We start from the raw sequence: 24,904 nt of genomic DNA, 5'->3' as shown, positions 1-24,904 counted from the left end.
CATTTCTTCAATAAAGAAACTGGGGGTGAGGGAAGGTGATCCGGAGCTGTTCCTCACCTAACACTTGTTCTGTGCAATGAGTGTGACATTTTAACAAAAATTAGAAGGAAGTGTCCCTGTTTAGAAACTATATTAGCACCTTTCCTGTCACTAGGACAAAATACCTGACACCCGCAACTTCAGAGGAAGAGAGGTTTGTTTTGGCTTATAGTTTCGGTGGCTTCAGTCCATGGTTGGCTGGCTCTGAAGTAGAAGCATCGTGGGGGAAGGACCTGGAAGTGGAAAACTGCTCACATCATGGCAGCCAGAAGCAGAGAGACAAGGGCAGAGTTGAGAAAAGAATACACCCTTCTAGGTCACTCCCTCAGTTACCTGCCCCCTTTCCACCTCGCTCCACCTCTGCATATGAGGCTTTTGGGGAACATTTTGGTTCTAAACCAGTGGTGGAGAACCTATGACATGTGTGCCTCAGGGGGCCCTGTGTCAATTGAAACCTCTAAAAGGTTCACCATTGCCGTAATCTAAACCGTAAGAGGCTGGTGTCTCGGCCATTCCTATACCTGATAACACAGTATTTTTTCCCCCAGCATTTCTATTTAGGCTGAAATATTTGTTGTTGTAGAGCACTACAGCATCATGAGACCAATTGTATAAGGGCCATCGTCAGCCTGCCCCATATGTGTAGTAGTGTCTAAAACTTAAAACTTTCATTTAAACAGATATTAGATCCAACAGATCATTTCCTTGGCCTTGCATTCTGTTATTTTCGTTTGAAAACACTGTTTACTTTTTCCTTAAATGTTGCATTCTTTAAAAACCTTTGTTCAGAAACATACCATGTAGCTTAAAAAAAAAAAAAAAAGGTTTGTATTCAGTGTAGTTTTCAAAAACTGGAAATTGTTTAGCATATTTAAAATGTTTGGCCAGGTATGGTGGCACATGCCTGTAAATCCAGTGCTTGGGAGATTGACGCAGGAGGGTAGCCAAGAGTTACATTTTGTATTGCTAGGGATCAAACCCAGAGCCCCAGCACTTTGTAATGCTTACTTTGTAAGTTGCCCAGGCTGGCCTTGAATTTGTAACCCTCCTACTTCAGCTTCCCAAGTAACTTGGATTACAAGCATGTGCCACCTCACCTGGTGAAGTCATTTCTTAATGATGAAGTCTCCTCAAAGAAGTTTCAATGATTTTTCCTTCCTTAAAACCCACAAACCTAGGTTTTAAAGGTAGGACTGTTTTATGGGTTATTTTGTTCCTCACTATTTATTATGTAGAAAACTGTAGTCATTTGATTAATGTATCTGACACACTGTAGCTAGAACTGTGTAATAGACTGGTATGATCCTAATCACCTATTTTAGGATCACTTTTCAAAGTAGTATAACTTCCTCCCCCAATTTTAACTACAGATCCACAAGATGAAAACAAAATTGGAATTGATGGGATTCAGCAGTTTTGTGATGATTTAAACCTAGATCCTGCCAGTATCAGCGTTCTGGTCATAGCATGGAAATTCAGGGCTGCCACTCAGTGTGAATTTAGCAAAAAGGAATTTCTAGATGGTATGACAGAGCTTGGGTAAGTAAATTGTTCTCAGTTTTAATTTTTTCAGAAAGGAAGATACATTTTTCAATAGCCTATAAATACTAATTTCCCATCGATGTATTTTATTTGTGTATAATGGAAATGCCTTATACATCTGCACTATTAAGCCTTTAGTTTCTTTTTCAATTCTAGTTTAAAGTTTTATTTATCATCATTCATGCTAATCCTTTTTATAATTCATTATTTTCTTTTTCTCTTCCAATTTTGAATAAACAGTATAGACCAGGAGTCTTTTCAGCCATTCAGTTTATTTCATAGTGTTGTGTACAACATATATAATCTATTATGTTACTACATTAAACATTAATAAAGTGTCATGTTGTTTTTGTTACATTTCTCTATTCCGCCTTAGGGTTGGATTAACAATTTATTTCTTTTCTTTTCCCTTTTTTTGGGGGGGGGGGGTATCGGGGATCGAACTCGAGTCCTTGCACTTGTGAGGCAGGCAGCGAAACCACTGAGCTAAATCCCTGGCCCAACAACTTATTTCTTAATTACCAGATGAGCCATAGAAGTAAATGAAACCACCTCACAAACTGGTCTTTTAATCATTAAGTTCATTGAACTATTTCATATGGTTCAAAAGCCAGCTTGTTTAACTGGCTGGTATTTCTGGATCTCTGATATGTCAGTATTGACACCTTAGAATATCTTGCTTTCTGCTGAGTGTAAAGCCTGTAAACTTGTCCTTAAAGCCTCTGCTTGCTTTTTCCTGTGTAACATTTATCATCCTTGTGTGTTTGGACAATAAACTCTACAAGGCTTTCTTTATTTCTGATAATACATCCCTGGCAGCCGTATTGAACCAAAGACTCCATTCTGACAATGGCGTGACCACATATTTCTTCATTTTTGTACTTTGGAAAGTACAGATGAATTACCGGTTCATTTAGGGTGGAAAACACCTATGTAAAAGTGTTAAAGAATACATTCTTAGAAAAGCCATAAGAAGCAGAGTCATGAGGGAGGAATGATAAATTGTACTTTATCAAAGTTAAAGATGCTGCTCATCAAAAAGGAAAAAAATGGAAACAAAGTCTTTGTAAATAGGGAAAGGTGGAGGGGGTGAAGGGAGGGCAGGGAATGGGGAAAAAATAAGAACCAAGATGCATCATGTAAAGGTACAAGTTCCCAATGATGAATGTAACTGTATTGTATACCTAAAATGTACCAATAAACTTAATGGAAGGAAAAAAATGAATAAATGAATGAAAAATTTTAATAGACGCTGCTCATCAAAAGATATATTAAGCCAGGGATTTAGCTCAGTGGTTCCGGCGCCTGCCTCACAAGCACAAGGTCCCAAGTTCGATCCCCGGTACCAAAAAAAAAAAAAAAAGATATGTTAAAAAATGAAAAAGTTAAAATATGTGAGAAAATATTTACTAAATAAATATAATTTCCAAATAATAGAGGGAGAAATAGGATAACTTTAGAAATTCAACCAAAATGAATGTAAGCTTAGGCAGGACAGGTAGCAAGCACATGATGAAATGGAAGATTTAAACCCAAAGGTGTCAGTAGTTACACAGTTACATTAAATGTTAGTTAACTACTAGATTTTTTAAAAGGAATTACTGTGCATACTGTCTACAATAAGTACACCTGAAGTATAAAGGCACAGAACAGTTGGAAAGGGTAAAAGTTGACGTATTATGCAGACACTAATCCAAAACAACGTGTGCAGCTTTGTTAATGTTAAAATAAGCTTTAAGCACCAAATAAATATATGTAAAAATGTCCAACATCACTGGTCATTCGAGAGATGCAGATGAAAACAACACTGAGATTCCACCTCACTCCACAAAGAGTGGCTGCTATCAAGAAATCAACCAATAACAAATGCTGGCGGGAGTGTGGGGAGAAAGGAACCCTTCTCCACTGTTGGTGGGAGTGCAGACTGGTGCAACCAGTGTGGAAATCAGTATGGAGATACCTCAAAGAACTAGGGCTGGAGATCCCATTTGACCCAGCTATTCCCCTGCTGGGTATCTTCCCCAAAGGATTAAAAGAATCATACCACAGTGATGTATGTGCACCCATGTTTATAGCAGCACAGTTTGTAATAGCTAAAGCTTGGAAACAGCCCAAGTGCCCATCAACTGGAAACTAGCTAAAGAAAATGTGGGGTTTTTTATAAAATGGAGTACTACTCAGCCATAAAGAACGAGAAACTAGAGTCATTTATAGCTAAATAGATGCATATTAAGGCCATAATCTTTAAGTGAAATAAATAGGACACACATGTGTAAATACTGAATAGTTTCTCTAGAGTGAAATACTGAAAGTGTAAATAAGGGTCAAAATGATTAAAATGAATAATTGATAATTTTTTTTTTGGTACCAGGGATCGAACTCGGGTCCTTGCGCTTGCGCAGCAGGCGGCGAAACCACTGAGTTAAATCCCCGGCCCCTATAATTGATAATTTGAAATAGGAAAAATGGTCCAAAGATGTAGGGGTGAAGGGAGGGGAAGGGGAAAAGAAAGAAGGGAAAGTAAAAATTATGAGAAAAGAAAAATGGAAATGATGTCTACGTAAATAGGGAAGGTTGGAGGGGTGAAGGGTGCACAGGTAATGGGGAAAAAATAAGAACCAAGATACATCATGTACAGGTACAAGCACCCAGTGATAAATGTAAACATATTGTATACCTAAAATGTACCAATAAAAGAACTTAAGAAAATAAGCTTTAAGTCATAAAGCAGTTCTACAGATAACAAAGAACATTTCACAATGATGAAAGGTTTGTTTCACCAGGAAAGCAGTAGCTTTTATGTTTTTTGTGTACTTACTGAGTAGTCCCAAAATCTTTAAACCAAAAGAAATAAGTTCAAAGAGAAAGATAGAGGGCTGGGGTTTTAGCTCAGTGGTTTCACCACCTGCTGCGCAAGCAGCAAGGACCCGAGTTCGATCCCCAGTACCAAAAAAAAAAAAAAAAGAGAAAGATAGAAAGTATGGAATTCTCACACATAGTAAGAACTGATACAATGAGCAGGTTAAAAAACAGTTTAAAAAAATAGAAGATTTGGACAACACAATAATTGGCCTTGTGGCCATTTATTGAACATTGCCTTTGAAGAATGTTCTTTTTGAAATACAGAACATTCGTAACAGTTGACTATAAACCGGGCCATAAAACTACAACCAATTACAAAGGGTTTGAAATGATACAGGGTATACTTTCTGGCCACAGTGCAAGTAAACTAGAAATATAACGAAGTTAAAATATGTGTGGATATTTTATTCCACTGAATAACATGTGGCTTGGAAAAGAATTTATAATAGAAACTTAAAAACACATACTTAGAATTGAATGATAAAGAAAATACTGATATAAAAATTTGTAGGATTCAGCTTCTTGAATGTATATTGTAGAAAGAAAAAAATATTGAAAATCAGTAAGCAGAGTGTCTACTTAAGAAGTAGAGAAAGAGGGCCGGGGTATTATTCAGTGGTGGAGTGTTTGCCTGACATGCTCAAGGGCCAGCACTGAAAAGAGACAGAACTTGCAGGATATTAAAGGATATGGAAGACAGGATTTTTTTTTTTTTTGGTACCCGGGATCGGACTCGGGACCTTACACTTGCAAGACAGGCCGTGGAACCACTAAGCTAAATCCCCAGCCTGAAGATTATTTTTAATAAGCAGTAATTTAATTAGCAGTAATAGGAGTAATAATTAAGTAGCAAAGAAATTGTGAACAGAAAGGGTCAATTGAGCCAGATGTTATGTTAATTGCAAAGACCTAAAAGCACTAAATAACAGGTAACCAATACAGAATGAAAAGGGAGGACATCACTATGGATCCTACAGACATTAAGGAATAATTTTATTATGGACAACTTTAGGGTGGTAAATTTGACAACTTACACAGTTTACTAAAACTGACATGTGAAGAAATAAGAAATCTTAATAGTTCCCTACATCCTAGCGCTTGAACTTGTCTCCAAAAGGAAACTTGTGATTGGAATGGGTTCATTGGCACATCTACTGTTTAATGGAAAGGGTCACCAGTTTTAAATTGCTCCTCCAGAGAAGAGGAGAAATTCTCCAGGTTATTTTGAGGCCAGCACTTCCTTGAAAGAAAAGCTAGGAAGGGGCCAGGGATTTAGCTCAGCGATGTAGCCGCCTGCCTCACAAGCTCAAGGTCCTGAGTTTGATCCCCAGTACTAAAAAAGAAAAAAGAAAAGCTAGGAAGTACATTCTGTAAGTGGAGAATTATGGCCAGTCTCAGTCAAAAAACTCAGAGTATGGTGGTGCATGCCTATAATTCCAGCACTAGGGAGGCTAAGGCAGGAAAATCACTCTGAGTTTGAGGACAACGTTGGCTGCATAGTTCAAGGCCAGCCTGAAGTGCATAGCGAGACCCTATCTCAGGAAAAACTCAGAACACTTTGTAAAATGAATGTAAGATGTGACAGGAATTATTAGTCAACTAAATCTAGTCTCAAAGACAAAGCAGTGGACAAAAAGCTAGAATAATACATGATAGCTTGTTAGAGTCGAATACAAGATTCTTTTGATATCATAAAATCAGTGTGATCCACCACCTTAACAGTAGACAGAAAAATCATCTTAATACCTAAAATAAATTGGTAAAATTCAATATCCATGATTAAAGAAAAATGAATTGACTAAAATAAAAACTTAGTTTGACAAATCCAGTAAAAGTACTGGAATTTTAAGCCACTTTCCCTTTGAGATGGAGGAACAAAACCTAAGATAAATCTAATTCAGTCTGTGTGTATCAAATGTAACAGTGTAGCAAAGCAAAGTGAATTTTAAAGTGTTACTCTCAGTATCATCAAAAATTCAAAATGCTTAAGATAAATCACATTAAAGACATGTGATACTTCCGTAGAGTCAGACAGTAACTCACTGAGAGATAGGAAAGATCTGAGACATCTTTTCAATCAATGGTCCTGAAAGAATTGGTTAATTATAGGGAAAAAATCTTGATCCCTCCCCTCACCATGGATGAAAGTCACTTTCAAGTGATTATAGATCTTGATACCAAGGCTGAAGCAAAAGCCTCTAAAAATAACTTCTGGTCACACAAAACATCAAGGAAGTAGAAAGGCAATTCACATTCTGGTGAGAGTACTTTAAAAATACCCAGCTGACAAAAGCTTGTGTCTGTAAAGAATTCTTGCAAAATAATGATAAGATCCCTGATTGAAAAATGAGCAAGAGTTTTGAATAAGCTCTTACAAAAGGATATGCAAATGGCCAGTGAAAACATAAGAAGCTGCCTCATTCACTGGGAAGGTGCAGGTAGATGGAACCCCCAACAAAGCCTGCCTTCAGGGCCGGGGATGTAGCTCAGTGGCACATCATCCTCACAAGTGCAAAGTCTGGGTTTGATCTCTTGGGGGGGGGGGGCAGACACGAAACCTGCCTTCTGAGTTGACTAGACATAGAACGGGTAGTGGGGATTGGGCCCCAAGAGGTGTGGAGCAGGGCTCTGGCACTGCAGAGGCCCTGGGACCCGGCCACTCCTCTGTGGAATGGAGCCCTGGTGGGATGTGTTCGTATGTGTACTGAGGTGCATGTGCAGAAACCTGACTTGACTTGTGATAAGAAGACTAGAATAGCCAGACAGTTTGCTAAATACTGGGATTCAACATGGCAAAGAAAATGAAGGAGCTGGGGTGGGGGACGTAGCTCAGTGGCACCATGCCTGCCTGGCAAGCGCAAGGCCCTAAGATCAATTCCCAGTACCAAAAAAAGAAAGTGAAGGAGCACCAGCAAATGTTATTCACAATAGACACAGGCCAGAAAAGCCAGACACAAATTAGCACGCTGCGTCCCCAGTCACGTAAAGCACACAGGCCCTGGGGAGGAGCTCCTTAGGGAGCTGGGGTAGACATGAGTAAGGAATTGGCCAGTGCCTGTGTCTCAGGCTGCTGTGGGGAAGCCCTCACCTCTGCCCGCGTGCGCCCTGGCCAGGCACTGCCTGTGCTGTGTGTGGGCTCTGCTGCATGTGCTCCGGGGCTTTCCTGGCTCCTAAGGTATCTCCTGTTCTCTTTCCTGAGCTCTGCTTCACTGGGTAGTAGATAAGTGAAATACAGCATCAAGTCTGTTTCTTCCCAGGCAGATGAAATAAAAAAGGGAAGCTTTTGTTCCACTGTTCTACATTTCTGCCTTAAAGGCTGAATATTTTCACTGAATTATTTTTAATTTTCCTTTTGCAGTGCTGAGAATTGAACGCAGAGCCTCATGCATGCTAGGCAAGTGCTCCACCAGTCACCCATACCCTCAGCCCAGTCTGATTGATATTTTTAGTGTTTGACGTTTTGGAGGAAAAATCAATTTTAAAACAGTATAGGTTTTATAGTAGAGGTTTCATAATAATTGCTGTCTTAAATCCAGCCCCTACAAGCAAAGGGCCCCTAAATACTCAGGAATAAGGTCTGTTTCCCTTGTGTGGCAGCACAGAGCCTGCAGTTGCCCAGCCTGGCTGGGGCCCAGTCCTGTGGTCGCTGAGTCCCCAGGACATCCATCCTGTGACTATCTGTATCATCTTCAGGGCTTTGGCCTCTCCACATGGTCACAGCTACAGAGCTAAACTGCCCTATTCCAACTCTTAACAAGAGGATGAGTGGTTTGGGGTTTTCTTTGAGCTGTTTTACTGAAATATAATTCATGTACCATGCTTTCACCCACTTGATATTTACGACTCAGTTGTTTTAGTGTACCCACAGCTTTGTAAGCATCACCATTTTGTGGTTCTTTGTGCAAGAGAGTTGTCCACCATGGTCCATTCACACCCCATGCCTTAGAAGTTAACCTTGTTGCCCCAGAGTGTAAGAGAAGCCAGGGAGTACAGCTCCAGCCGAGCAGGAGAGGCGTGTGAGGGGCCTGTCTGCCACGAGTAACAGACCTGTTTCTGTCGTCACAGGTGTGACAGCTCAGAAAAGCTGAAGGCTCTTCTGCCCAGACTGGAACAGGAACTTAAGGACTCTGCGAAGTTTAAAGACTTTTATCAGTTTACCTTTAGCTTTGCTAAGAACCCCGGGCAAAAGGGTTTAGGTGAGTATGAATCCAAATGTTTTCCAGTGCAAGGTCTGGCTGAGCCAGCGAGCGGCCATGGTCACCGTGATGTCAGCACAGCCAGCTGTGATGTTGCTGCCTTTCTCTGCTTATTCTTAACACCTGAAAATGTCAACCAAGTGTCCCTTGGCTTCTGGGTTTTAGTATTTAAATTTTCAAGTGTAAACTAATCGGCAAGTGTTCCATACCCTCCCGTGGCTGTCTCACTGACTAAAGTCAGCAGTTACAGTTGACAGCCTTAGTGTTTAGAACTTGTTTCCCCCGTGACGTTTTGCCAGCCAGGTCTGTGACAGGCCTGGAGTGTTAAAAGTTGACTTCCATAAAACCAGTCTCCTGTGTGCTGAACTGCACTTTGGTCCTCCTTCAGAGCGGTGTGACTTACATGTTTCTGGGGGGTGAGTGTGTGTGGGTGCGTATTACTCAGGCGGAGCAATGAGATTCACTTTGGTGCACTGATACACGCATGTAACGTTTGGATTATTTTTGTCCCGAGTCCCCACCCCTGCCCTTTCCTCATCTCTAAAAGTCTACTTTCTAGTTTCATCTCAGAAGTTTTCAACTTAAATTATCAGTTTGAGATTTGGGTTTATATGAAGTTTTGGTGGGTGGGGGTTTTTTTTTGGCATCTAAATACTATGTGGCTTATTTCTGCTTTAACTCCTAAAAATCTATCTATATTGACCTACACTTGGTTGCATAGTGTATGTAACAGTCCTTGATTAGTTAAAATCTCTTACACGTTTTTAGGGAGGATTGTAAATAGGGATTAAAGTGGCATATTAGAAAGGTATGTTTTGAAGAAAAACTCCTGTAAATAAAATCAGTATCATAAGATGACAGAAAATTACCTGGAAGCCATAAAACCCTTCTGCAAGTTCTCAGTCGGTCCTCAGTCCTGATCATCTGCATGCACGGATGCCATCGGCATGGACACTCTTCTCAGCATCCTGTGCCGTCCTCCACTCCTGCAGCTACTGTCCCATCGGTGTGGGTGCAGACCGAGGGAACTAGAGCAGGCAGATGGCTTTCTCTTCCTAGACATGGCAGGGACTCTTCCTCATCTTCTCGTTTGTTTTAATGTTGACACACTGGACTATGACAGGTTCCTCATTCGAGCTTGTTCCTCTCCTGGCTGTTGCACCTGTGAAACCACCCTTTACCCACATGCCCCCTCTCAGCTCAGAAGCAATGTTCAGGAACCAAGGAAAACCTTCCTCAGAGACTGTGTTCAGGAGCTCACCTGACAGCTCCCCTGAAACTCAGACGGCCCCGTTAGTTTCTGTGAAGATTTCGGATGTATTTATCTCTGTTCCAGAGATTCCAGGGTCTGGAGTGCAGCTCAGTGATAGAGCATGTGCTCAATATGTACATGGCCCTGCATTCAGTCCCAGCCTCAGAAAGAAAACAGACGCAGGTGAGCAGATGAGACATGTAGACCATGCCCTCCCACATTACATGATCACGCAGCCAAATCCAGAAGCATTTGGGCAGAGGTTGTTGAGACAGGTGACCCAACAGTGCTGTTTCGGGCTCTGCTCCTCATAGCTGGGTGCACAGATGTGAAAGCAGAGAAAAGTCCACTGTCATCATGGGTTAGAGGACAAAAGGCAGAATGTCTGGGGTCCCTTGTTTTCCCTTGCTTTCCAGAGATCAACCATTGCTAAGCTGGTTTAGATAAGGAGAGAGAGGAGCCAGCCGCCTGGCATGAGGCCCTGATGGGCCCCAGAGGCCTGCATCAGCCAGTCCTTGTATCCCAAGGGGAAGTCGTGCCCTGGAAAGGACTGAAGAGCCCACTGGTCTTTATGCCAGAATGGAGACAGAGCCACTGAACATAGGTGCTGGTGAGGATGAAGTTTCACAGACTGCGGTGGGTTGGTGCAGAGTGGAGAGCTAGACTCAGACGTAAAGCATTTGTCATGTGCCCTTGGCAGTGAAGGATGACTCTGGTGTGCAAGGGTAGTTTTGTACCTGCAGCCCTTGCAGCTGGACGTGTGGGTCCCCTCTATCACATCTGGTCTGGGGCGGTTAGTGTGGCTTGTGTTCTTGGGGGTGGCCACTTGTATCTTTTACTTGTTTCTTAGGAAGAAGGGCGGAAAATAACATTCACTAAGCATCCCTGTGTTCCCGAGAGGCCTCCCTGGGCCACACGTAGTTTCCTTCCTACCCTGCAGGTTCTCTAGGCCTGCCTCTGGAATGACCTCATCACTCCAGGGAGTGTACCCCACCTGGTGCCTGTAGGTGTCACACTGTTAGTGTCCGTACAGGGCTAGTGTCTCAACGAAGTCAGAGTGGAATCATGGACAAAGGAGGCAGTTAGGGGCGTTCACTGGAAGTGTAAGACCGGGGAAACCTCCAGTAGTCGGGAGGGGTCTGGAAAAGGGTGTCCAGAGTGCCTTCCTTGTCCAGAGGCCTTTTTATCTAGGTGCCAGCTCCCTGGCCATAACAGGCCAAGGTGGCTTAGCCTAGGGTTTGGGGTAGATTGTCCATGCTCTCATGTGACCTGTGGAGAAACAGCACACACTGCCGCACACTGATGACACGCCCTGGCCTGTCAGAAGTCTTGCTGTATAGTTAGGAAGAAGAAAGTAAAAGGGTTGAGGGGACCAGCAACAGTGGTCACTCCCCATGTTTGCTTTTACGTTCCCTAGCGTAGTGATCTGTATGGCTGAGTGAACCACTCACCTGTGTGTGTGCTGGTTTTCTAAAAGCTGACCAGCCCAATTCCACCTTAGGCACAGTCCCTTACTAGCTGCCTCCTCATGAGCAAAAGAGCTCAGCCACCTCTTACACCACCACCTGCCTGCTGGATGGCCTGGCATCCGGAGCTGTGGCTGAGGGTGCTGTGGCCTCTGTTGAAGGATGGTAGAATCATTAAAGCTTCAGAGGGTAGGGGCGCCTGCTGTGGCCCACTGAGCCCTTGCAGTGAGATACTGAGGATGAAGGAGCTGCCGGGCCTCCCGGGGCCTCTGCTACCCCTCATCCTCTCTGCGGCCCTCTGTGGCCCTAGCATGTTCCAGGTGACGCAGGGCCCGCCTCAGCCAGCACGTATCCCCTGTCTACCCCCATCTGCAATTTTCTTACCCACTTTTACTGTGTTGCTTCTTACTAGTATTTTTTATATGTTTGTTTGTTTGTTTTAGTGAAATTCACAATCACTTCACCTTTGTATTGTTTTTTTTTCCCCTCCCCAGTACTGGGGATCAAACTCAGGACCTTGCACTTGCTAGACAGGCCCGGTGCCACTGAGCTATATCCCCGGCCCCCTTCACCTTTTTAAAGACTGCAAACTGATATGGAATCAGCTGTCTCTTCCCTGCTTCCCTCTTGCTGGGGCACCAAGGGAGGCATCTGCGGGACAGGGAGAGGCTGCGTGGCTCTGCAGAAGCCGCAGGGTACGTGCTGACAGGCCCAGCCTCCTAGGCGAGGCAAAAGCTTGGCTGGGCTTTGAAGACATGACATGGCTCTGGTCAGGGTGTCTGTGTCCCATGCTGCCTTGAAGTCTTCCTTATTTGCAGTGTTATTAGCAACGTGTTGGTTCCCCAACTTAACTATCATTGCTCTCGCAATAACAGGATAGAAAGTCTGGAGCCGGATCCGAGGTGGACTCTGACCCCAGAGATCCAGCCCTGTTTCCAAGTACTGCTGCCCCCGTTTAGACCACACTCGCGCACACATCTTGACTCTTATTTCTGAGCATGGCAGCAGGGTTTTGGTGACTGCTGTTGAGCACAGGATCAGAAGGGGGCAGTGATTGCCTGGGAGGGACCTTGGGGGCCATGGGTCCGCTCTGTGCTTACTTTGAAAGTTCCCAGCTGTATTGTTGAGGTGCTTACTTTGCCAATCCCTGGTTGATACGACATTACAGCAGTGGTACGTATTTTAAATTAGAAGCTGTACTCATCAGCTCTGCAACAGCTCATGAGCAGACTAGTCAGACGGCCCTGTGTGGGTGCTCCGCTGTGTGCCAGCATGGAGGGTGGCTGAACGCCTTACTGCATGGGGCCACAAGGACACACGCTCACACCGTATGACTCAGGCTGTTCCTCCTTGGCAGCTGCCCCAGGGGCCTGCCAGCTTCCTGTCTCATCTTGTGGCAAGACCTCAGCGGTGTTCACTGTCCTTGAGGCTGGAGGCCATCGCCTGCTGCTTTGCCTTGGGTCCTCCGGCAACACTCTGCACCACCTTGATCCAGGAGCTTGTTGAGGCCTGCGAGGTGATGGCACGTGCCCTTTCCATTTCATCGTCGGGTGAGACACTAGCAGAGCTGGGTGTCCCGGGCTCCAAGAGCTCGCATGCTCCCCGAGGTGGCTGTCGTCTCCCAGTTCCTCAGCAGCCAGGGTCACCCGATGCTGCGCTTCAGGTTCTGGACTGCCGGCCGTTTGCGTTTGTACTCAGCCTTCTCCACTTCAGAGCATCATGTCCCTTTCCAGCCCCAGCCCTCGAGGGTGTGATGACCCTGAGATGAGTTGGCCACGTCAGTACCCGTTTGCTTTGTGCCGCGTCAGTGTGCCACAGTCTCAGAGTCAGGATGCTAAGGCTGTCTCCTTCAGTGTAGGCACAGAGCTGGGGAGGCTGGGGCAGGAGGGTGGCCACAAGCCCAAGGCCAGCCCGACCTGCGTGGTGAGAGAGAGAGAGACTGTATATTCTCCCCCGGTGTGAAACACACGGCCGTGTCGCCGCTGTCTGAGCACGCACCCACCTCTCCTTCGAGCCCAGTGCTCATGGCTCTAGACCCTGTAGCTGTATTACTTGGGTTTGGCATGCTATTTTCTCATCTAGATTTGTTGTAAATGTTACCTACGGGTTTGGTTTTGCTGTCTGATTGCTGTATCTGCACCAGCAGCCGGTACCCTGTGTTCACCTGGGTTTGGAAATTCGTTCTCCAGGACCAGGTTGCCAGGAGAGTTTTGTTGCATGTGAATCCTGGTCGTGTACTTTTATTTGAATATCTTAAATGTTTACTTCCTCTGACATCAACTGCTGTTGAACCGTCCGATGATGATCTGGTTTCCTTTTCCTTGTGACTTGCTGGCAATTTCCCTATGTGCCCAGAGAGGCCTTAGCTTTTTTCTAAAGCTAAGTAAAGTCATTTACTAAGATGTAACTGGGTGCTGCTCACTCAGGACCAGTGCTCACAGACAGGGGATGTCCTCTTCAGTCAGGGTCCCTAGTTCCTCCCGCCAAGGGAAAGTGTTGTTGGACTGCAGTTATTATGACCTCCTCTGCTCCTGGTTCTGGTTTCCCCAGAGAGCCCAGGACCTGTGTAACAGGAGTCGTGTCTCTGTCTGTCACACTGTGACCTTCCTCAATTCTTTCGTACCTGAACTTTACATCCTTTGAGTGTATTTTCTCCCATGCTCCTTCTAGTTTAGTAATTTGGGGAATGATTTTCCTTCGTAATTGTTTTGTCTTATCCCCTCATTTCTGATTTTTCCTAATTGTGATTCATGGCATTTCATTTCCTGTCTCTTAGCCTGTTTTCAGGCTGGAGATTATACTTTGGTCTCCCTCCTGATGGGTTTCTTGGTGTGCATGTATTTCTGTTTTATTGTTTCTTTTCTTATTAGCATAATGCTTAAGGGATTTAATGTCTGTGCTGTTCTGTTATGTGTTTTTATTTATTTTCTGTTTTACTATTTTGGGGTTTTTGTTTTAATACAGGGTCTTGCTTTGTAGTTCAGGCTGGTCTTGAACTCACTATGTAGCCCAGGCAGCCCTCCAACTCTTAAAGACTTCCTGTTTCAGCCTCCCGAGTGCTGGGATTACAGGTGTGCACCACCACACCTGGCTTTGTTGTATGTTTCATGTGACACTAGTGTTTCTGGACTTTCTCATAGTTCCGGATAGCTTTTCTTTTTTCTTTTTTTTTTTTTTTTTTTGGTCCCAAGGATCGAACTCAGGTCCTTGCGCTTGCGCAGCAGGCGGCGAAACCCCTGAGCCAAATCCCCAGCTCTGGATAGCTTTTCTTGACTCCACACAGCTCACTCTTCTGGGGGAGTGTGCCTGCACAGCACACGTGCATGAACACATGCATGCCGAGTGCGATGTCTGCTTCCTCAAACTGCTCCTGTCCCTGACTTAGCTCTGCCAGCTCTTTCCTGCTGCATTTGTCTCCCACACCCAGCCGTGTTCTGCAGTGCAGGGCCCTGCTTGTTGGTTTTGAGGCTCATAAGGAAGTGGGTGGCCTCCTGCCTGCTGTGTGGCAGAACCCTACACTCACAGCCATGGACTAGATTGGGCCCTGCCCCACCTTTTGCAGAGCCCCTGCACCCCTCATTGGGTCCCCGACAGGTCTTTGGTTGGTGCTCTGTTACTTATAATTTGGATTGCAGATGGCATTTTCTCTCCTAGGTTTGTTATAAATGCTGCCTGGGTTTGGTTTTGCTGATTGCTATTTGTTTTTATGTGAGGACTCAGAGAAGTTTTTGAGCTGTGGTTCTTCTGCTGCTGGGTTACCAGGTTCTGGCTGTCCTGCCCAAGGAATTGGCCAGACAATTGATGAACATGAAAATGTACCATTAAAGTAACAAAGAAAAAGAATAAGTGAAGAAAAAGAGAAGTGCCAGAGAGAAAAGTGGATACACCCTACAAGCAGGGTGGCCTTGCAAAGGGAAATAGCAGTGGCAACCAAGTATCTTATATTCAGTCTGTAAAGCTGTTCTGTGCACATATCCCAGCAGTTACTTGACAATTTCCCTGATGGGCAGGTCACACCAGTTGCCCAGCCTCTGTTCTGCTTCTTCTCAATCAACAGATCATCAACACATCCTGTTGTCCAGCCAGCCTTCCATCCCCTAATCTGCTACCTCACCAGAGCCCTGTAGACAGCACCTTTGATGTGAGTTCTCATGGATTGTGTGTCTGAAGAAACCAGGAATGGTTGAGTGGAACTTCTGCTTTTAAACCAGTTCAGTTAGGAGTCCTTAGGGTTTATTTTCCAAAACTTTTCCCATTTGTTTGTTTGTTTGAACTATTCTAACTATTTTTAAGTGTGCAGGTCAGTAGCATCAAGTACATTCACAAGCCAGGTATTGTGGTGTGTACCTGTAGTCCCAGCTATTCAAGAGGCTGAGGCAGGAGGATTGCTTGAGCCTGTGAGTTCAAGGCGAGCACGAGCAGTATAGCAAGATCCTATCTCAAAAAAAGAAAAACAAAACAAAACCCAAGGACCCAGGATTTAGCTCAGTGGCGCCACACCTGCCTGATAAGGGCAGGGTCCTGAGTTCATCCCCAGTTCTGGAGAAGAAACCCAGGGTGACTCACAGTGGGATGCAGCCATCCCAGTGCTATCCTCAGAACCCCTCCCTTTTCCCAGAACTGAAGCTCTACTCCCTAGCCCCTTCCCACCTCCTGGTGCCCCCTCCGCTCTGTCTGTGGCCACTGTAGCAGCCTTTCTATCAGTGGAGCCACAGAGTATCTTTCTGTGACACTTTTCTCATGTGGCTTCCATCCGCGATGTGGCATGTGCCAAAATTTCCTTGTTTTTAAGATTGCATGATACTCCATGTATGCAGATAAAACATTGTGTTTATTCCTCCATTGAAGCACACTTGGTGCTCCTACCTTTTGGTGTTGTGAGCAGTGCTGCTTTGCATATGGACATGCAGGTGTCTTTTCGAGTCCCTGTTTCATTTCTGGTTGCATGGTAATTCTGTTTAATTTTTCAAAAACCAGTGTATTTTTTCCTACAGCAGTTGCACCATCTTTCTTTTTTTTCTTTTTCTGTGCTGGAATTGAACCCAGGGCCTCACACATGTCAGACAAGTGCTGTACCACTGAGATACCCTTTCGTTCTTTTTTTTTTTTCAGGCGGGGTGGGGGGGTGGTACTGGGGATCCTTTTAGCACCTGGCGGAACAACTGAGCTAAATCCCTGGCCCAAGATACCCTTTCTTAAAATATGATTTCTCGGGTAGCATCTTGCGAAGTTGCCTAGGCTGGCCTCAAGCCTCCCTCGTCCTGCCTCAGCCTGCTGAGTAGCTGTGATTACAGGCGTGCACCGCGTGCTCAGGACTTGCTGTGTTTTAATAGCAGCATCCTGATGAGTGTGTCTGGGGTTGTGCTTTTAGGAGGTGCAGTGCTGTTTGTTTGTTTGTTTTGTAGTGGTGAGGATTGAATCCAGGGCCTTGGGCATGCAAGCGCTCTTATCACTGGGCCACGCCCACAGCCCTGAGAGCTGAGTTTTTACTTTGGGGTGGGATCTTAGCTTTAATCTTCCCTGTCTGGCTGTCTCTCCTGAGAGGCTGAGCCACAATAGTTGCTGCAGCTGAAGGCTGTCTAAGTTTGCCAGGCTGTAGATGCCAACAAGTAGATAGACAACAGAGTCATAGCCCTTGTGTCCTCAGATGTCTGAGAAGGCCTGACCGTCCCGTAGGACAAGGCCCGGCCTGCATGGGGCAGCAGCCCACGTTACCTCATCTTCTGCTGCGAGGTCTTGCTCTGTGCCCTGAACCCTGTCTCCCTGGTAGTGCTCACCTGCACAAGATCCAGCCTCCTGTGCTTCCCCCAGGTCTGATGTCATTATTAATTATTTTCCAAACAGGAAATGTAGGTGATGCTTTGTCTTTAGCTGTTTAACTCTGAAAGGCTTACCTGCTTCAAGGTCTGATCCAAGTTTTTGAATAGTGGCAGTCCTTTAGTGGACACTTTGAAATGTCAGCGAATAACAAAACTATCTTTTCTCCCTTTTTTGGTGCCAGGGAGCGAACTCAGGACCTTGCACTTGCAAGGCAGGCATGGTGCCACTGAGCTAAATCCCTGCCCCAAAACTTTTTTCTGACTTTTCTTCTGTCACTTCAGTATCTTCAGTGTAATCTTAGGGTAATTAAGCTTCTGTTAGAAATAGATCATTTAGTTTGAGATGCAAGGCCATGTTATATGTTTAGGCTCTATTTCATAGATTTTCTTAAGCATCAGTCAGGCAGCAGAATAGGTCAGGGAAAACTGTAGCAAATATATATATATTTCCTTTCCCGGAAACAAAGAACTGTCCTTGTTTTAATGCTGTAGAAACTTAAATGTTTATCAGAATCATTTACTAGAGATGTAGAAAAGTCACTGGTTTTGTTTATTTATTGTGGGTAAGTGAGAGAATGTATAGATACTCCTACCTCAGCTTCCCAGAGGACTGGGATTACAGGCATGCACCACCACACCTGGCTAGCACACTATCTTAAAAAGCTTTTTGAGGGCTCTCTTAAAAGAGAAATAACGGAAGAAGAAACTTTCTGACTGTCTACTAAAAAAGAGTGACCGAGTTAGCCTTCCAGATGTATCACTGCACAGTATGTCTCCCGAAAAATCAGAGCACATTGAAGAGACGGGCATGTGTGTTCCCTCGGCTCCTCGAAGAGACGCAGACGAGACAGAGCTGTGACCTGGTCTCCCTCATATGTGTTTGTCTGTACACATGTCAGGATCGTGTACTGTGAGGTTGTGTTTGAGATGGGATCTTGTTGCGCTGTCCAGGCTGGGACTCAAGGGTTCCTCAACCTCCCAAATCTGGCACCATAGGTTCTGCCCACCCTATGTTGTTTTTATGTGAGGTTATTCTTTACCTTGTACTTAACTAATGGTCATCCTAATCAAAAGGTTAATTAAAGGTACCTGATTCTTTGCTGTGCTGAGGATTGAACCCCCAGGGCTGTGCTAGGAGAGCCATGCGGCACGTCTACCACGCGGCACGTCTGCAGCTGACACCTTGCCAGGTTCCTGCTGGCTGGGTCTAGAGTCATTGGCCTGGAGAATCTTGCCTTTCGAGGATGTAAAGAATTAGCTAATTTTTATTAAGATCCTTTTCTGACAGAGGGCCTGTCTTCATCATCTATCCCGAAATGAAGCGTTACAGGTATAGATTTTAAACAGTAATTCCTCCTTACGACATTATCTTAATCAGGATGATTATCTTAATCAATAGATGAGCCTTTCTCAGGGTTCTCTGGGAGAACATTGCTGCCCAGAACATGAAGCACTGCAGTCTCCACTGCCTGGATTTCAGCCTCAAGCTTTGGGGTTTTGTCGTCATTGTTATTTTTTAAATGACTAAGTCCAGTGGGACAATGGGACATTTTTACATAGATAACATTAAATATTGGAAATTCATGCATTTACTTTTCGGTTCTGTGATTTACCCATATCCAAATCAGGTTCTTTATTTAAAAAAAACAAATTGCTAGGACCGAAACTAACCCAAATTTTAAATGTATGCCATAAAACTTTATTTTTCTTTCCTTCCCAGGTTCACCTCCATTTACCAATGTGAGCGATTTACATCATTAAGATGAGTTGAATATAGATTTCAATTACTGTTCTTCCTAAGTGATAAGGATGTAGACTTGTAAGCAGGACAAGACTAATCACCCTAGCCTTACACTGCGGGGCCCATAGGTAAGGCAGAGAGCTCCTCCACGCACCCCTCACTTGGAACTTCCGTCTCTGCCTATCTTTCTGATCGAGACTCCTGGGTGCGGGAGCCCGTGCAGGCTCACATAGGGATAGGCATCTCATTGAAAGTTGGCTGCTGCTCATTCATCTCTTGCTTCTCCAGTATTGATGATCAACCCTGGAAACCTCAAGTGAGGCCTTCACCTTGAGTCATTTCTGTCCAAATGGGACTAAAACAGATTTAGAAGAAGATCCTTTGAAAAGTGTTCAGTTGGATATTATGCATTGAAACTAGCCTGTTACCTTAATATGTTTATCAATCTGCTTTTCACATTAGTTTATGTGACATACTTACATAAAAATTACGAAGTTATTTCAACATAACTCACCCTATATTGCCTACCAGTGAGGGACACTGAATATTCAATGTGATTGATTAAAGGTAGCCAGCTTTAAGAAATAAGCTTCTTAGCCCCTTTATGTCCCTGGTATGCAAGGCGTACAACAAGAATACTTCCTAAATTTCCAGTGAGCAGAGAATAAACAGGACTCAAAGCACTGTGAATTGGAGACCCTGTTCTGATGCAGCCTGCAAGCTCACCGTTTGTTGTCCATTAAGAGCGAGTCCTCTAAGATAGAGTTGTCTCTGCCTTCCAGTCAGGAGAAAAGGAAGACATTGGCTTTGGTTGATAAGCAACCTAGATTTTTAAATAGCCTGTCTATGAAAACACTTCCTGTTCGTGCTGTATGTCTTGACTATACAGTGAGAAATGCAAAGTCTTTAGAGTGCCTCTCTGATTTGCTTGTGAACCAGATAATTCTAAAACATTAGACTCGGGGTTCATTTGTATAACGAGGAGATGGATCTGTTGAACAGTGGGTCCCTTCCTTTCTGAACAAGTTGTTTTAATTTGTAGCTCGCCACTTGGAAAGGGCAGTGACCTATTTTTAAAAATAAATGATATGTTGAGACAAACCCTGATACATATGACATACAGTCTCCAAAACTCACTAATTGAGGAATAATCATTGCATATCCAAATAACTTAATATACAAATGCCTTTTTCAGTAAATTTACTCAGATTTATAAAATTAGATTGCATACAGTTTTCAGGAACACTTGTATAGAGATTAGGCCTCATATGACTCTGGCAAGATGGCCAAATTTTATTAATCCAAGAGAGTATCATTTTTTACAGTGGGAAAAAAAATTAGGATTTGTTAACTATTTTTTTCTCTTTTTTGCCAGATTTGGAAATGGCAGTTGCCTATTGGAAATTAGTACTGTCTGGAAGGTTTAAATTTTTAGATCTTTGGAACACGTTCCTGCTAGTAAGTACCCACTCCTTGCTGTGTGTGCCCAGCCAGAAAAGAAACCAGCTGCTCTGAAGCTTATGCACTGACCTAACTGAAATCTTAGATGTACAAGTTGGGCAAACTGAGTCCCACCCAGAGGCCCTCTGGTATCAGGCAAGGTGCTGCACAACCTGTCTCCTTGCAGGGCGTGGCAGCTGTTGAACCCTGGGTGTCCCCTGGCAACTGCTTAAAACCTGCTTTGCCCTGTGGTCTCTGCAGGATGGGCTTCAAGTCCCTGCAGTCCTCCACTCACCATCCCTCAGAGGACCCTACACTGTCATTGTCCACGTCCCCCAAGAAATTTAAAGTACTTAAAGAAAGTGCCAGGACCGAGCTGCAGGTCCACACCGGCTCCAGAGCTGTGGATGCCCAGCTCCTGTGTGTGCCTGTAGCCAGGTGTCACTGCAGAAGGAAAGGAGGCCACTGGCAAAGATGCAGGCTGGAAACAGGGCCTCGCTGGGCTGTCCTGGTGAGGGGCAGGCGCAGCTGTGAGGGGCACAAGATGTGTCCTGACTCCAGAAGCAGTCATCTTAGGGGTGGTGGCAGGGACACTCAGACACCCCCACTCTACCCCTCCCCGCTGTCACAGGGTGAAAGGTGGCCATCTGTCCTGCAGCACCCCCCAAAAAGCAAGAAAATTAAAACGTACTGCTGTTTTATTTGAGTGAAACTGTGTAATTGTAGTACCTAATAGGTTTCATTTTGTTCTTAAATAAGTCTCTATTGTGTAGTGTCTCTACAGTATTGGAGTCCTTACTGTTTATACAGAGTACCATTTTTTTTTTGCAAGCAAAAAATAAATGTTTACTTAAAATATGAAAAGTAATGTTAAAAGATTATCCAAAAATTGTGTTCCATTTAACAAGTATAAAACAAGACTTCTAAAAAAAGTTTGCAATTAAGTACAAAATGCTTAAGAATATACTTTGATATTCACAGTGGGTATGTCTGAAAACATAAATTTTACTGCTGTAGCAGAGTGCCATTATTACGTGTGAGGATTTTATTGTTGTGCTGACTCCTCCGATGAAGGAGCCTCACTCCCTGATAGAAGGTCCCTTGGCCACTAGAGTATCTGAGAGTAAGCTCAGAATCTTTAATCTGCTGGGTTGTTTTTCTCTTGCACATTAGGAACATCACAAAAGATCAATTCCAAGGGATACATGGAACCTTCTGCTAGATTTTGGAAACATGATTGACGACGACATGTCCAACTATGACGAAGAAGGTACTGGACCTGGAGGCCTCCTGGGGAATGGGTCAGCCTGCCGTGGGTGCTACCTGCTTGCCTCCAGCATGAGAGGCCACACAGGATGCCCACTCAGTCCCACAAGACACATGCTGATTAGGCTGATGGAGAGGCGCTGACTTCTGTTTATTTCCCTAATGCAGTTACACATATCGCTGCTCTCGGTGCCTCGGAAGACCACATCAGAGTCATGGGCAGTGGGAGGCGCTGTGCCCTGGGAGGGTACCGGGTCTGTGCAGATGCACCTCCACCAGGACTTCCTGGGGCAGCCTCTCCCTGCTCCTCTCATCTGAGTGCCTTGCCCTTTCATTTGGCATCAGCTGCATTCTGTTCCTCACTAGTTCAGCTTCTTGCTTTGTGTTCTCCATACACGGCCAAGTGTCTGTGTAGTGCCTATCCATGCTTGTGAGTAGAGTCGGTTATTATGGCCAGCCCGGCTTCTAGGAGCATGAGCTGTAGCTAATGAGGTGAAACCCTCTGCAGAAAGAGCGGAAACCTAAGGCAGGGTGCATTGTGTGGCCAGGAGCTGCAGCGCCAAGGCCCCCCACCTTTGGAGGGGTCCTGTGGGAGCCTGGGCAAGGAGGAAGTGCTCCTGGTGGCGGGAATGCCCACACGACTCCAGAGAAATGGCGTGTTCCCGCCCTCGAACTGGTGGGCCCATTTGTCTGCACTCCAGGTTAGCCCTTCCTGACTCCCTGGAGCTGGCCATGCTGTGCCTGGTCCCTGAGTGTGTGTGCTGTCCTCACCAGCCATGTCCTCCTGCCACTCGCTGACCCTGACTGCCTGGAGAAAAGGCACTGGGTAAAACACGAGCTCTATGAATTTCAAATCATTTGGATTCTTGAAATACAAATGTTAGATTTTGAAGAAAATGCTTTGAATACAGTACTGGCTGAGCTGGCGTGTTGCTCAGTGGCAGTGTTTGCCAGTACGTGCATGGCCTGGGCTCGGGCTCCAGCCCTAACAAAGTAAAAAGAAGAAATTGCAGTGGCACCAATTTAAAGATCTTTGTGTTTGCTCCCCTTTAGGAGCCTGGCCTGTCCTCATAGATGACTTTGTGGAGTATGCACGGCCAGTAGTCACAGGCAGAAAACGCCGCCCTTTCTAGGAGGACTCAGGTGCAAGGAGGTGGGAAGACAACTTGCGTCCTGCAGAGAGCTGTGTTGGTCAGGTGCCATGTGTGTTGCTGCTTAGCAGCCATCCTCGCCAGCCACGGGACTGAAACCTATACTGTGCTTCAAGGCCACAGTGGCCACTGCCACTCCAGGAGAAGCTCCTCAGAGGACAGCTACTCGGGCGGGTGAAGATGTGTCGTCAGCACTGCTGCTTAAGGAGATGCCCATGCCCTAAACTCACAAAGCAACCAGTACTGTTTGAGAACTGCAGAGCACGTTGTTCGGCTCGTGACATAGGTGGACACCAGCAGTTACGCACTGCGGAGTCACCCCAGAGTTAGCTGTTAAGAGGCAGTGCAGGTGCCCTGGGCAGATCGGTGTTTCCATGTAAGTCAGAGCTACAGAATGTGCCCTAACGGAGGTGCCCGTGCTGGAGTCTGATGTTTTTTAATCTTGGTGCCAGAAATTCAAGATTTATATTTTTGAATTATCAGATATCTAGATTTACTATATCTATTTTTGTTTTCATGTTCTTTAGATGTTTATCTGCAAATCATTTTGCACTTTTGAGATGCTGTTAGTTTGTACCGCAGTGAGGCATCAGGTGTGATTTCAGCAGAGTTTTATTTTAAGCTGTTTACAGGCCAGGGGCCTATTTTACTTCTAATGCTGTTATTTGAACTTCCTGAGAAGTTTCATGTTTGTAATATATTCTATTATATTTAAAAAGACATTTTTCCATGAAAAATATTTCTTTTTGAGTGGTTAATTACAGGTTTAAACATCAAGTGCACTGGTTCCCTCCCCTTTTCTGTGATACGTTCAGCTCCCCAAGGCCAGACCTTCAGACCCTAAGCACAGAGGAGGCAAGAATGACATGCTGTTCTCCAGAGCAGCACCCAAGTCCTCCGTCTCAGGCAGTGCTGCCGCCTGTTTAGGCCTGAGTTAGCGTCTGCTGCTCGGTGTCCGGCCAGCCGAGGATCTACTCTCGCACGCTGGCATGGAGAACCCGGTGCCGTCTGCTCTTCCGGTGTCGTGCTTTGAGTGGCACTGTGCTGCCCCTGCCTCACATTTGCCAAGACTGCATCACAAGTGTGCCTTGCTACCCACCTGTGACAGCCGTGGAGCAGCTAGGCTGGGCTTGTTCCAGGCAGGGTCTCTGGTGTCCTTCACCCGGAAGCAGCTCCTCGCAGCCTGGGATTGTGGGTCCTGCCACCTACGAGCAGTCAGTGCTTTTGCGAGGCACCCTCCCAAGGACAGCGGGGGTGCAGGGCTGGCAGGGACCTGCGGCCGAGACGCCTCCATGTCCAGCCCTCTCTGTGCATGACGGTCTGACAGGGACAAGAGCAGGCCGAGTCGTGTGACCTTCCTCGGGTCTCTGGCCATGTCTGTAAAAGGGAAAGCTGGGTGTGTCCTCCTTCAGAACTGTGACTCAGAGAGTATGTATTTCGCGTAGCAAAAACCTAAGAAACATGGAAGCATCCTGGGCTTTGCAGATTCTCAATGAGTAATCATTCTGTTCAGAGACGTTTATAGAATTCAAATAACTATAAAATATGGGAGTCAGCAATACTTTTTAAGATTTAAAATTCTGTGGGGTTGTCAATAGATACCAAATTATTAATTGGAAAAAGGCTCTTCAAAAAATTGTTCTTTTTCTGTTTAGAGTTGTGCATGCTACACAAATGTTAAGAACTTCAGGAACACCAAAATAAATTATTTTCTGTGGTGTTGTGGTGTCGTCCCGTCTGTTTTCAGTTGCACAGTACATGCTGCTGCTTGTCAGGGCCTGGCTCTTCAGTAGCCGCCACAGTGCCCACCGAGCATGGTGGTTCCCAGTAGAAGTCACAGTGTGGGCGTCACACTAGGGTGTACTGGCCAGCTGAGGCGCATTGAACATCACCCAACATCATCACTTGCTCCTTTGCCAAGGACCTGCCGAGGGTCTGGAGTAGGTGTCGCCATGCTCTTGGCTATAAAGTTCATGTCATGCTAGATGTCTCAGTGCAGTTCAGGCCTCAGGCTCCATGGGGTGAGACTGCTTGCTTCTGGCTCTGTTGCCATAGCCACGGTTCCTAGTAAAATGCTGGGGATCATAAATAGTTTCCGAGTGGACAAATTAATGAGTTAACCTTTTCATT

At 45.1% G+C, this 24,904-nt stretch overlaps 1 protein-coding gene across 2 annotated transcripts in view; it reads left to right on the top strand.

The window, feature by feature from the left end:
• Dcun1d2 (defective in cullin neddylation 1 domain containing 2) overlaps positions 1 to 24,492 on the top strand; it is a 30,370-nt gene extending 5,878 nt beyond the window's left edge. For both annotated transcript variants that reach the window (XM_004858491.4, XM_087193187.1), the window contains 5 exons: positions 1,410 to 1,578; positions 8,509 to 8,639; positions 20,293 to 20,375; positions 21,531 to 21,627; positions 22,677 to 24,492. In XM_004858491.4, coding sequence (XP_004858548.1) covers positions 1,410 to 1,578; positions 8,509 to 8,639; positions 20,293 to 20,375; positions 21,531 to 21,627; positions 22,677 to 22,756 — 560 coding nt within the window. In that variant the 3' untranslated portion in view covers positions 22,757 to 24,492. The remainder of the gene's footprint in view (positions 1 to 1,409; positions 1,579 to 8,508; positions 8,640 to 20,292; positions 20,376 to 21,530; positions 21,628 to 22,676) is intronic.
• The last annotated feature ends 412 nt before the right edge of the window (positions 24,493 to 24,904 follow it).

This window comes from Heterocephalus glaber, unplaced genomic scaffold (genome assembly GCF_053883595.1).
Source record: "Heterocephalus glaber isolate CG9 unplaced genomic scaffold, H.glaber_assembly_v1.0 deba00001579, whole genome shotgun sequence".
NCBI classification, from domain to species: domain Eukaryota; kingdom Metazoa; phylum Chordata; class Mammalia; order Rodentia; family Bathyergidae; genus Heterocephalus; species Heterocephalus glaber.
Note: the sequence above shows the minus strand (reverse complement) of the source record. Positions and strands in the feature narration are given on the sequence as shown.